The sequence below is a fragment of the Hordeum vulgare genome, chromosome 3H (assembly GCF_904849725.1).
Source record: "Hordeum vulgare subsp. vulgare chromosome 3H, MorexV3_pseudomolecules_assembly, whole genome shotgun sequence".
In the NCBI taxonomy this organism is placed as follows: domain Eukaryota; kingdom Viridiplantae; phylum Streptophyta; class Magnoliopsida; order Poales; family Poaceae; genus Hordeum; species Hordeum vulgare.
In genome coordinates this window covers 6,781,381-6,795,251 of record NC_058520.1, presented here as the reverse complement: position 1 = coordinate 6,795,251, position 13,871 = coordinate 6,781,381, and the positions used below count along the sequence as shown (strand labels likewise).

The 13,871-nt window shown below is 40.9% G+C and overlaps 1 protein-coding gene across 1 annotated transcript; it reads left to right on the top strand.

Annotated features, from left to right (window-relative positions):
* Nucleotides 1-8,712: 8,712 nt before the first annotated feature.
* LOC123442431 (anthranilate synthase beta subunit 1, chloroplastic-like) lies at nucleotides 8,713-11,990 on the top strand. Its single transcript, XM_045118480.1, has 8 exons — nucleotides 8,713-8,991; nucleotides 9,080-9,243; nucleotides 10,308-10,378; nucleotides 10,493-10,530; nucleotides 10,604-10,714; nucleotides 10,780-10,879; nucleotides 11,271-11,406; nucleotides 11,616-11,990. The coding sequence occupies exons 1-8, from the start codon at nucleotides 8,883-8,885 to the stop codon at nucleotides 11,724-11,726; spliced, it is 840 nt and encodes a 279-aa protein (XP_044974415.1). The 5' UTR covers nucleotides 8,713-8,882; the 3' UTR covers nucleotides 11,727-11,990.
* Nucleotides 11,991-13,871: the final 1,881 nt, after the last annotated feature.

Sequence of the window (13,871 nt, the reverse complement as noted above, 5' to 3'; positions counted from 1 at the left end):
ATCGTCGACGTCGAGAACAATTTACACAACTATTTAAAGTCCTACTATTTAATAAACTTTTCACCGAAAAATGAAACATTACATCCACTACATTGAAATACACTTAATGTTGGACAAGCTCTCCGAGCAGCAATGAAATAAATATCATTCCTAGCTTCATGTTTCCATAACTATGCAACTTCTTAACAATGGGCGGTAATTTATTCCTAGCTCTATGTTTCCATTATTTCTATAAAACCAATATCCAAAATTAAGTATCGGTAATTAAAATACCTCTCTAAATATCTATAATATAGTTTTACTTATTATTAAGTTACGTCGTGGGAAATGCAATCTTCTAAGCCAGTTTTGAATTTCCTTGTTAATTTCAGCAAGATGAATTCCTTTAAATATCCATATTGCAGATACAAGAGGAAAATAATCGATTAGTTTTTCAAGTATGTGAGAGCGCTAGGATAAATATAATGCACAAGTTCATATGTGATTGGGATCCCACCCTTGCGTCTGACAAAATTCCCCCTTTAGTCCTGGTTGGAGGCTCTGGCCGGGAATAGAAGGCTTGGCCTCCCGTCATTTGCGCCTGCGAAATTTCACCTTTAGTCCCAGTTGATGGCTCCAACCGGGACTAAAGGCACCTTTACTCCCGGTTGGAGCCACCAACCGGGACTAAGGGGTTGGTGCTGGCTCGGTCGAGGCGGGGTGGAAATTTAGTCCCACCTCGTCGGGCAAAGGCCGCTCGCAGCGGTTTATAAGCCCCGCTGCGGCTATCGTCCCGAGCTCCTCTCCAAAGCAGGCAATAAATGCCTAAATTTCATATGTGCCCTACTGGGCCTACTTGCTACGCGGGCCTGCATCTTGGCTCATGTGTGAATGGGTTTCTAGTTGTATGCACATCGTAGTTGGCTAAGTAGGTGGTCTTTTTTTATATTTTGCTATTAAAGTTTTTAACAAACAATATGAAAATTCTTTTTGCTATTATTTTTAACAGGTTTTAACTTCAGACTTTTTATGTGTTCGGTATGCACAATTCAAAGCCACGTAATTAATTTTCAACCCTTTTGTGTCTTCATTTTTCTATTTGTCATGTATTTGATTATTTTTTTGAGCCAAATGACTCTGAAATTGAAAAACAATACAAATGAACTCTCAAATGGTTGAAACTCGGCATGGTATCATAATTTCACCCATATAGCATGTGCTAAAAAGTGGAGATGGTTACGACAAAAACTGGATGCACTTCGTGTACATAACCGGACAATCTCTTTCCAAGTATCACGGTTTGGACGAAAACTCGTGTATTACGAAGGGATTTCATTTTTTTAACATATTTTATGTCCTGACTTTTTGTGCGTTTAGTATGCACCATTCAAAGCCACGTAATCAATTTTCAACCCTTTTTGACTTTATTTTCTATTTTTTATGCATTTAATCATTTTTTAGCTAAATGATTCTGAAATTGAAAAGCGCTACAAATAAACTATGAAAAGGTACAAACTTTGCATGGTATCATAATTTCTCCCACATAGCATGTGTTAAAATGTTGAGAGGGTTACGGTAAAAACTTGATGTACCTCGTGTACAAACTCGACAATCTCTTTCGAAGTATGAGGGTTTCGGACGAAACATCATGTGTTACAAAGGGATTTCATCTTTTAGAACTTATTTTAACTCCAGACTTTTTGTGCGTTCACTATGCATCATTCAAAGCCACATAATCAATTTTCAACCCTTTTCTGACTTCATTTTCTATTTTTCATGCATTTAATGATTTGTTTAGATAAATGACCCTGAAATTGAAAAGCGTTATAAATGAACTCTGAAAAGGCTGAAACTTGGCATGGTAACATAATTTCACCAACATAGCATGTGCTAAAAAGTCGAGAGGGTTACACCAAAAACTGGATGCACCTCGTTTACAAACTGGAAAATCTCTTTCGAAGTATCACGGTTTTGCACGAAAACTCATATGTTATAAAGGGATTTCATTTTTAGAACTTATTTTAACTCCAGACTTTTTGTGCGTTCAGTATGCACCATTCAAAGCTATGCAATCAATTTTCAACCCTTTTATGACTTTATTTTCTATTTTTTATCCATTTAATGATTTTTTTTTGAGCTAAATGACCCTGAAATTAAAAAGCACTATAAATGAACTCTCAAAAGGTTGAAACTTGGCATGGTATCATAATTTCACACACATAGCATGTGCTAAAAAGTTGAGAGGGTTATAAAGAGATTTCATTTTTTGACATGTAACATCAGTGATATTGTAGGATCAAAGCTTGTATAATCTTATTGCTTATTGCGCCATAACCATGGATAATCTTCACCGTTTAACATGATACGTAGGTAAGCCTTCACTTTGAAGGGAGGAATTTAATGAAACTTTTCATAATCTTGTGACATGTCTATCTTGTCCTCGAGTCCCAGGATATTTCTTTTTCCTGAAAGAACTATGTGGCGCTTTGGCTCATCGTATGATGCATTCGCTTTCTTATCTTTTCTTTTTCTCAGTTTAGTAGCCATGTCCTTTTAGTAGCCATGTCCTTCACATAGAAAACCTGCGCCACATCGTTGGCTAGGACGAATGGTTTGTCTGTATACACCAGATTGTTGAGATCCATTGTTGCCATTCCGTACCGTGGGTCTTCCTTTACCCCGCCTTCTTTTAGATTCACCAATTCGCACCGAAACAAAGGGACCTTCAAATCTTTCCCATAGTCAAGTTCCCATATCTCCTCTGTGTAACCATAATATGTGTCCTTTGGCCTATTGGCTTTTGCTACATCAAAGCGGACACCACTGTTTTGGTTGGTGCTCTTTTTATCTTGGGCGATCGTGTAAAATGTATTTCCATTTATCTTGTACCCTATGAAAGTTAATATAGTCAAAGATGATGTCCTGGCCAACAAGTATCTCCAAAAATGTTGTTACCCATGAGATGTGTTTGCAACGAACCGTCGAAAGTCCCGATGTGTTCACGTGTAATCCGTTCATCAGACTGCTCCGGGTGTTTGGAGCATAGAATATTCTTGTGTTCATTGATATACGGGATCACCAAGGTAGAATTCTGTAGAACTGTGTAGTGTGCTTGCGCCCAAGAATTCCCGTCCCTACATATTATTGAGTTTGGTCCTAGCGTGCCTTTTCCACTCAGTCTCCCCTCATGCCGCGATTGAGGCACACCAATCGGCTTAATGTCAGGAATAAAGTTAACATAAAATCCAATGACCTCCTCTGTTTCGTGGCCCTTGGAGATGCTTCCTTCCGTCCTAGCATGGTTACAGACATATTTCTTTAAGACTCCCATGAACCTCTCAAAGGGGAACATATTATGTAGAAATACAAGACCCAGAATGACAATCTCGTCAACAAGGTGAACTAGGACGTGCATCATAATATCGAAGAAGGCTGGTGGGAGCACCAACTCAAAACTGAGAAGACATTGGACTAAATCATTTTGTAACCTTGGTAGGATTTCTGGATCGATTACCTTCTGAGAAATTGAATTGAGGAATGCACATAGCTTCACAATAGCTAATCGAATATTTTCTGGTAAAAGCCCCCTCAATGCAATCGGAAGCAGTTGCGTCATAATCATGTGGAAGCCATGAGACTTTAGGTTCTGAAATTTTTTTCTCTGTCATATTTATTATTCCCTTTATATTCGACGAGAAGCCAGACGGGACCTTGATACTGAGCAGTCATTCAAAACCCTTCTGGTTGCATTGAGGGGATTTTACTAGAAAATGTTCGATTATCAAACCAGATGTGTCCCACTACGAGACAGAAAGATTAGCAAACCCACCAGATGTGTCTCCTCATCTCTCACTACCAGTTATCAAGTTGCAAACACATATCATGGATAACAACACTGCTGGAGGTACCGTGTACTATGAGGGGGCTTTGACCTGTACTAGTTGTGAGAGATGAGGAGATGAATTGCTAACCTTTTTAGAATACTTGGATAGTTGGTGCACCGCTAAACCTAGACAAACCTTGAGGAAAATGAAGCTTGGAGGTCGAGTTTGGAGAGGAAAGAAATCTTAAGTGTCGCTCGGGCATTTCATCAAACACCTCATATACATAGGAGGTGAGAACTAGAGTAGCACATACCTCCACACGCTGGCCGGCCAAAAATGAGAGGATTGAGCGGTAGGGACGAGCAGATATACAGGCAATCTTTTAGTCCCGGTTGGTGTCTAGAACCGGGACTGAAGATAGCCATTTACTCCCGGTTCCATACACGAACCGGGCCTAAAGGGGTTGCGTCGGGACTAAAGGTCCTAGAAGAACCGGGATTCATGCCCGCCGAGGTCCGACCGACGGCTTGACCATTCGTAAGTCGATCGGGACTGATGCTTTTATCAGACGAGGATCAAAGCTCTATTTTTTAATACTGTTGATGGGCCTAAGCCTAGTTACGGGAGATTTGGGTTCGAGCCAAGGCATAAAGCCAAACCTAATTTATCTTTTTATTTTTTTGTCGTAAATGTAAAAGAAAAGTGATACAATAAAAAACATGTAACGTACTTTAATCACAGATTAGAGTTAGCTCGGGTGGTTAGCATGGGAGATGGAGCGCTATTCGTCACCTGGGTCAGAATCGTCACCTGGGTCAGAAATAGTTATTCTTCACCCTCCTCTGTTTTAATATCAATGCACCATAATTTTACGTTCCGTAAATTTTGTCTTATTTTATACGTAAAACGAGACTGTAAAAAAATATAACAAATATAAAAATATTTTATATCACGTAAAATCACGAACATACAAAAATAGTGCAAAGAATATATGACCTGTATTTTTTTACTTTGTCAAATTTTACATAGTGATTCAATATAAATGTAAATATTTGTATTTAAAATTTAATTTATTTGTAAATTGATCGTAAGATTATTTCGGATGAAGAATAAATTATTCTGCACCCTGGGTGATGAAGAATAGTTTCTATATATAGACACACACACACATACATATATATATATATATATATATATATATATATATGAAAAATACATCCTACCATCCAGGGGTAATTATCCCACATGTTTCATATGCTATCATGCGGTAGTATATATATATTAATTTATCATTTTTATTATGTTTATATATTATATATAAGATTTTTTAAAGTGAGTTACATGAAAAAATTACAAGTTAGCCCATAGTTTTTATTATATTTCTGAAATACATATATTTTTGTACATAAAAAAAACATACACAAAATATGATACATACTACAAAAAAATATTATATACTACATACTACGTGTACATATTCTTCGATTTGATAGATATCACATACAACATACAAAACGCAAGTGGTAGTAACTATCACCGGTGGTAGACAAAATTTGTGTGTGTGTGTGCGCGCGCGCGCGAGCATCTACAACCGACCGCTTCAAAACCTTCTCAAGCGTCCGGGCACACCGTCCGGGCACTGCCCGGTCATAAACTTCGATTCAGGTCGGCCTCGAACGCCCGGACTGACAGGCATCCCCCATTTCCAAACCAGATATGGGGGTAAATATGTGGCGTCCGGGCACGTCCGCCACGTCGTCCTGACGGCTTGGCCCCTCGCGGACTCGCCAGAAACCAGACGGTCCGACGGACGTGTCGACTGTCGGCACGGTGTGAACGATGCATGGCGCCGCTCCGGCTCCCCGCCCGAGATCGGGGTCGGCTATATTAGCCGGTCAACGACCCCATCCCTAGCTCATCCGCCTCCTCCATCTCTCCTACGCCACCCGAGCTCGTTCACCTCCTCTCGTAGTTCCCTCTCCATCAGGATGGTCCGACAGCTCATCACCACCTATGCGCAGCTCACTCCGGAGCGGCGCCTTCAAATCGAGGCAGAGATCCAAGCTCGCCGCGTCGCCCGCATAGCTGCGGGTCTCCCTCCGTACTCGATGGAGAAGGTGGAGGAGTAGCCGGAGGCCATGAAGGAGGACGACCCGGAGGAGGAGGCTCCCATCTTGAGGAAGGCGGAGGCGGCGGAGGAGTTCGTCGTTGCCCAATCGAAGGAGATGACGGAGCAGCAGGCCATCCTGGATTCCATCCGGGATGAGGCCGAGGTGGATCCAACCGCTGGCTCATCCGGCAGAGGCAGGCGGAGGCCGACATCCGGCAGAGATTAAGGCACAAGAGGCCGTGGCGGAGCAGCCGGAGGGGGCGGAGCTGCGGCAGGCTGCCATTTATCCGCGGAGGTTACGGAGATCGTCGACATCTCTCACGAGGAGTAGATAGGTTCTACCTAGCACGTAAGTTTCATATTTTGCATGCTTTTGTATGGATTTGAGGATTTTAATATGAGATGTCCGGATATAGAATAAATTATTTAAGTCGTGACCGGTCAGTGTCCGTGAACGCGTCTGCGGGTGTTTGAGGGGTCGGATTTGCAAGGTCCGACTGTAGATATTCTAATATGTAGTTGCAATGTAAACTAGAATTATGTAAATGAGGAAAAACAAAATGATATTCCGTTGTACTTTAGGAATCAGCTAGGTCCGGGTAATAGTTAGTGAAGTAAATATACTTCATTGAGATTTACTCGTCCATATCCTCCTCTATTTTAGAGAAACCATCCTTCGTTCGTTTGGCTGGATCGAGCGAGTTTCCGTTGTCAAGTGGTTTCAGTTCATTCAACTTTGCGGGTGATGCTGGTGGTGGTGATCACGCGCGCATGACAAAATAATCATTTGAGAAGGACAGGGCACATACGATCTCGTCTCAGCTGCTACCATACCAGCTGGTGGTAAAAGCAGAGTGGCAGTAGAGCTCGTGCCTTGCCGGCACGGTCTGTTGTGGTGGTGGTTGGATCAGATCGATCGAGGAGTAGGGGGACACCACATGCCATGCGTCCGGTCGGCCGTGCAGGTGAGTAACATCAGGGAGCGAATAATGGCCACTTATAAGTAGTACTTCCTCCGTTTCTAAATATAAGTTTTTTTAAAGGTTTTACTAGTAAACTAGTCCCTCCGTTCCTAAATATAAGACCTTTTAGGGATTGCACTATAAACTACATACGGATGTATATAGACATATTTTAGAGTGTACATTCACTTATTTTGTTTCGTATGTAGTCTTCTAGTAAAATCTCTAAAAAGTCTTATATTTTAGAACGAAGAGAGTATATACGGATGTATATAAACTTATATAAAAATGTATATTTATTTATTTTGCTTCGTATGTAGATCTTTAAAAAAAATTAAAAGACTTATATTTAGAAACGGAGGGAGTACTAGCTACTCTCAAGTCTAAATTGGCCGGCTCCACCTCTAGGGATGGCGGATGGCGGATGGCGCATGGCGCTTGCATATGCATGCAGACAGCAGCCGACGCAGGTCGTGTCACGCATGGAGTAGTGGTGGCGTTGGTGGTTCGATCCGAATTGAACCACGTATCGATCGAGTGTTTAACCACATACACACTGACGCTAAAAATATAGAATTGCAAATACACCAAACATTTTTTTTTAACACACTATATACACATGCGTTCATATATATACACATACATTCATCTTTATGATCATACGTACACACAGTGACATAGCTAGAAATAAAATGGATGGAGGGTGTGCACACTTTTAAAATATTAGGTCTTTTTTAATTGGTTTGGATGGGTCTTTAAAATCTGCTAATTTTTATATGGTAAAAAAATGCTTTCCAAAATTCTGGGTGTGTCATGGCATATCCAGCACATCCCCTAGATACGCCACTGTGTATGCACATCCTATCTTCATGAGCATCTTTAAAATAATGAGTCGGTATATTATCTTAAGATTGTCGAAATCGTCACAGACGCCTTTATAGTTGGGAACATCTTCTTTCATTGAATACACATCACAAAGAAAATTTAAAATAAATATAAAAAATATGAACACCAAAATTAAGTCTAGGACTTAGGCTCTGTTTGGTTCATAAGTCCTAGGACTTTTTTTAGTCCAAACTTATAAGTCCTAGAGGGTGTTTGGTTACAGGGACTTATTAGGGACTTAGAACTTATAAGTCCCATCTAGACCAAACAGGAGGGACTTATAGGGACTTAAAGTGGGCATTTGAGACTTACGAAATAAGACTCTCAAGGAGGGACTTATAGTTGTAATATGGTCTTTTAATCCATGTTAAGTCATAGGAACCAAACAGGTAAGAACTTTTTAGGGACTTAGGACTTATAAGTTAGGACTAAAAAAAGTCCTAGGACTTATGAACCAAACAGGGCCTAAGTCACTAAAAAGTTCCTACCTGTTTGGTTCCTAGGACTTAACATGGACTAATTACATCCATAAGCCCCTATAAGACTCTCCTTGAGAGTCTTATTTCATAAGTCCCAAATGCCCACTTTAAGTCCTTATAAGTCCCTTATGTTTGGTTTAGATGGAATTTAGAAAAACTTATACGTTATAAGTCCCTAATAAGTCCCTGTAACCAAACACCCCCTTAAACTCTGATGGATAAAAGATGTCATTGTCCTTCAAACTATCCAACTACGAATAGTTCGCGACAACTTGTCAACTTTTGTTTTTCTGGAGACTGGGCTTCTTATTCCAAGATAACCCAATAGCCCAACTGGACTGGAGCCCAGTCCAAGAGCCTCACGAATGACGGCCTATTCCAAGAAACCCGAGCCCGAAGAACCAAAACCCAACAGCTCTACCAAGGAGCCCATTTGCTTTGCTTTGTTTTAGCCCAGCCCATCTCCTTCCGGCCTCAGCCGCAGCTCGCCACCTGCAAGACCGCAACTACCGCTCGCCGGCTCGCCGGCAGGCTAGCCAGCACCGCACCACCGCCACCGCTACGACCGCACCACCTGCCCCCGCCGCCGCTCCGTATCAGGCCCTTCACTGCCATCTGTCGCACCTCCTCCCTCCTCGCCGGTATGGCCTGCTCCCACCTTGCCGCCGCCGCCTCCTCACCGGCAGCCGCTGCGTTGCGTTCTGGGGCGACATCGACAACCGCCGGTTTCGCGCGCCTTCCCGCAACTCACCGTACGAATCGCTCCATGCTTTATGCCTCCATCTTGATGCTGGTCTACCGTATCTTGCTTTGACTGGATCCCTTCCCCAACCCCCGCAGGTACTGAGAAAGGCTTGTTGGCCCTCAGTGGTAGGAGGGCCGTGAAGCTGGTGGTCGTTGCCACCGGGTCGGCCGTGCCGGCGCCGGCGTCCGTCCCGTCAACGGTGAAGAAGCCCATCATCGTTATCGACAACTACGATAGCTTTACCTACAACCTGTGTCAGGTATATGGTTTCACAGGTAGTGGTTAAAGTCACGAATTCTTTTATAAGTAATTCCATTTTTGTTTCGCCTCTTCGTTTGCACTAAGATCAAATGATTTTAGAGGTGCCCGCTTGGAGACTTTACATAAATGTAGTATTTCTACATTTGAGAAGTAGCATGAATCTGCTAGTAGTTTTCATACATTTGAGAAGTAATATGAATCTGCTAATAGTTTTTGTGCATTTGAGAACTAATATGAATCTGCTGCACATGCTGTTAATATCTAGTTGTCCTAAAAAATGTTGACAGCGGATGATAACTAATTGCCAACCAAAGGTGCAAGAGAAATTTTCTTAGAATTACAAAGTTGGATCCTCGGAACTATTAAACAATTTTCCATTTCAAAATGTGGCCTTTCTGTGTAGCACCCCCAGCCTGGAACGTCCAAATTAGAATCAAGAATGCATGATTTGGTTAGGTTATGTGCCTGTTTCTGTGGATTATCTTCAAGTGCTGACTGACTTCTTTTTCAAGTATTTGTTTGAAACAAGGTTTTTGAAGTATTTGTCATTTAGAATGGAAGCTGAGGCTGCTTAACATTTTGGCTGGTTCGTGAACTAGACAAAATTGACTCGTTAAAGGTCATGTTAATCTGTAACAGGAACCACAAAAGTATATCATTGGGGAATATTATTTGTCTATATCTTGATTACGTTACCCAAGTTAACATGACTAGTATACTTTTAGAAGTGTTAGCAATATGTATTTCATTTTTTGTTGTGAAAAAACATTCCTGGAGATAATTTGTTTATCTCTTGAGCATGTTGTCTCTTAGAATTGCTGAAGAAAAAATGTAGCAAGGACTAACGAGCAATACTGCACATAAAAGAACAATGTTTTTTTAAGGGACATATAACGAAACAATTCTTTTAGATTCAACAATAATATGTGCCATGGATATTTCTTTCTTAAGAAGCACATGCTTATGATATTGTCAAGTCTATTTTTGCACCGTGATTTTAAGATGCCATGAAACACATGCTATGAGAAAACAAGTCTTGCTGAAATTGAGTGTTTGATGCAGTATATGGGGGAGCTTGGATTAAATTTTGAGGTGTACCGCAATGATGAACTTACCATAGAGGATGTAAAGAGGTATAGTTCTCAGAGCACATGTTCAATTATGATTTATTTTCTGTCTGATCCATCTAAAGGGATTATACGTATCACAAGTTTGCTGATGATGTTCCTTTATTTAATCTCTCGTAGGATGAATCCACGAGGAATACTTATTTCTCCAGGGCCTGGTAAGTTTTTCTTGTTGAATCTCATAACGGTTTTAAGCTTCTGAGCTTAACTATTACATCCATATTTCTTTAGGTGAACCACAAGATTCAGGTATATCATTGCAGGCTGTTCTGGAACTCGGGCCAACCATCCCAATATTCGGAGTTTGCATGGGTCTGCAGTGCATTGGAGAGGCTTTTGGAGGTTAGACTTGTCTCTATGGCTGTAAGGTTTTCCATGACCAATCTTGCTGATGTTTCTTCTTACAGGGAAGATTATTCGCGTTCCTTCTGGTGTGATGCATGGAAAAAGCTCCCCTGTTCACTATGACGAAGTTTTAGGAAAGGGTATATTCGAGGGCTTGTCAAAGTATGATTTTTCAACCATTGAGTAAATCCCATGTATATTTAGGTTCTAGCTTGCATTACATCACAGTCAACTGACACTGGTATTGCAAACATTAGGTTGCACACATCTCATGATTGCTTCTGTTTTCATGATAATTAGGATTTAGGAATGCTGTTGGGCTCAGTTTACCTTTTTAGAGCAGTTATGTTTGTCTTGAGAAATTCTGTAGCATGTGCCATGAAATGGCAATTCAGAATTTCAACATATTCAGTCGGTATTGATGATAGAATTTTAGTCTTGAGTACTTTCTTTTATCTTGGAAGAAGTTTCCGTCTGTTCCCATTTTCAGTATGGCACTTGTTCAGAGTGAGCCTTTTGATTTGACATGATCCTCAATCACTTGCATGGACAGCCCTTTTGCCGCTGCAAGATATCATAGCTTGGTCATTGAGCAGGAAAGCTTCCCACACGAGGAACTGGAAATCACGGCATGGACTGAAGATGGACTTATCATGGCTGCTCGGCACAAGAAGCACAAGCATATCCAGGTATTTCTCAACTCCACGCATGAGGCCACATTATGTGTCGCTTAGGACGCTAAGGCACAACCACGCGACCCATACCTGAGGTGTTCTTTTTCTTTCCTCGAAATGGGGGATGAGACCCCCGGCCTCTGCATCGGACGATGCATACGGCCCTCTGAGGTGTTATTCCGTGGTTGTCGTGAGTGCTAACTGATATGATGTAACTCTTTCAGGGGGTTCAGTTCCACCCAGAGAGTATCATCACCCCTGAAGGCAAGAGAATCATCCTCAACTTTGCGAGATACGTCGAGGAGTTCGAGAAGCAGACCTCAGAGGGGAACTAGAGGATTCAGGGAAGCAGGGCACTTAGGGGAGCTAGATAGGGGCTATCGTCGGGAAGGGTAAAGGAATAAGAGAAAAGAGCATTCCGTTGCCATTCATTTGGTTCACTGAATCATTGTAATATATCATTGTCGATCGAGAGGCCTTCGAAACTCGATCAACTTTGTGCATCGTGGTGGCTCTTTGTCCGCGATAAATCAGTGGAAGCTGAGAGGCTATTTAACATCTTGAATGGTTCCGGGTGGGCCAAGCTTTGCTGTGCTCCATTTCATTGTTCGGCCCTGTTGTTTCTCTGATCATATAACATTTTTGCCCTCAGTCTGTACTAGATGTTTGGCCAAAAATGATCTGGAAAATGGTAAGTGAATGCCTCTATCTACATGTAGTTTTTTTTAGCCTACATGTAGTTTTTCTGGTACACTGTCCGGCCGGCTTTCATAAAAGGCCTTTCAATGCATTTGCAGGTACACTCAAGTTTTTCCTGGTACAGTTCCTGGAAACCATAGGACCGATGCGATCTGGATGTCCCGTTAAATTAAACGGATAAAAATGTAAAGCTAACCTTCTGTCTGCTAACAAGTACTACTAGACTTTATGGAGAATATTGTGTTTGGAGGCCGAGCTACATGGAGCTTGGTTTTGAAAATTTCGAATTTCATCAAATTTCATATTTTCTACTCCCTCCGTTCCTAAATATAAGTCTTTAAAGAGGTTTCATTAGTGGACTACATACGGATGTATACAGACATACTTTAGAGTGTAGATTTACTCATTTTGCTCTGTATGTAGACTTCTAGTGAAATATCTTAAAAGACTTATATTTAGGAACGGAGGAAGTACAATTCTAAAAATTCTGACAAAAACACATATATACATGAAGGCATAACACACGTGTGTGTGTAAATTTTTAGAACAAAATAGGTTGAAATGATGACTGTGCAAAAAAAAAAATTTGAGGCATTTTCACACATGATACTATTCATCCTTCCAGACCATGAATATTATTTTTCTGTACAGATAGCATTTCAATATTTTTTCGTTCTAAAATTCTACGCACATAAACATAACATTCTTGTTTACTTGCACACTTATTTTCAGATTTTTTTAATCCAGAAAATTTAAATTCAAAAAAGTCGGAAATGCCTAATGGAACTCGCTCCATGGAGCACTTTATAATGTTTAAATTCAAAAAATTATATGTTTTAAAAAATTCTGAAAAATACAAATATACATATGATGTACATTGTTTGTCTGTAATATTTCATGACGAAGGCCAGCAAGCCCAAGAGATGTATGTCTTGCGGCTCTTGTAATTTGTAAATAAGGTTCGCTCCACCGTGATCATTGCTATCCTGTGGAATACACAGAGGCGCTTACTTCTTCTTCCTGTCCCCCCAATCCCTGTAACTCTCTACGACTCCACGTACTTCGTTAAGTTTCTGTAATATAAGGTTCAAACCGACGCAAGCCCGTCATTGACGCGTCAAACAGAAATGTTTCATGACGAAATACCATTTTATGTCAGCTACACAAATGACGTATTTCTATCACATTTACTATTTACTATATAAATCACATGATTGTCTTTTCTTTTTTGTACAGGCCACATGCCACATAAAAACGTATTTCATAATCAAATTTCACATACATCTAATATATATACATCTAGACCTACTTGTGTGGTTTTCAGATATTATTTTTTATAACTTCACAAAGTTCTTTTGTTAATGTTTTAAACTAAAGGACTTTGTGTAGCCCGAGAACAGAAAATACACCCTAAAAAATCTTATAGTAAGAGCATCAATACCCGTACCCTTCAAATGATCTATTATCCGTCTACGGACGCGTCGGGTCATTGATCGAACAGGAAAAACAAAAAAATGACTCGATCGGACCCTTCATATCATCCTTATACGTCCGGGCGATCCACGAACCCTCATATCCATCTCAAATATGGGGCGGATATGAGGGCTAGCGGACGCGCCGGGGCGTGCCCGGTCACTCCGCCACATAGGATGCGGCTCCAACCAGCTTTTTCATTTCTTTATTCATTTTTTCTTTTACTCTCTTCTTCTCCGTAAATCACGTGTAGGTGATCGGACATATGAGGAAGAAAATGAAGAATACGGTTGCACGGTCAGACAAAT

What these genes read in the sequence shown, in the direction of transcription:
- LOC123442431 (XM_045118480.1), top strand. Translation starts at nt 8,883, where the DNA reads ATGGCCTGCTCCCACCTTGCCGCCGCCGCCTCCTCACCGGCAGCCGCT. An exon ending in TTACCTACAACCTGTGTCAG is followed by an intron (nt 9,244 to 10,307) that starts GTATATGGTTTC and finishes TGTTTGATGCAG; the next exon opens with TATATGGGGGAGCTTGGATT. An exon ending in AGAAGCACAAGCATATCCAG is followed by an intron (nt 11,407 to 11,615) that starts GTATTTCTCAAC and finishes TAACTCTTTCAG; the next exon opens with GGGGTTCAGTTCCACCCAGA.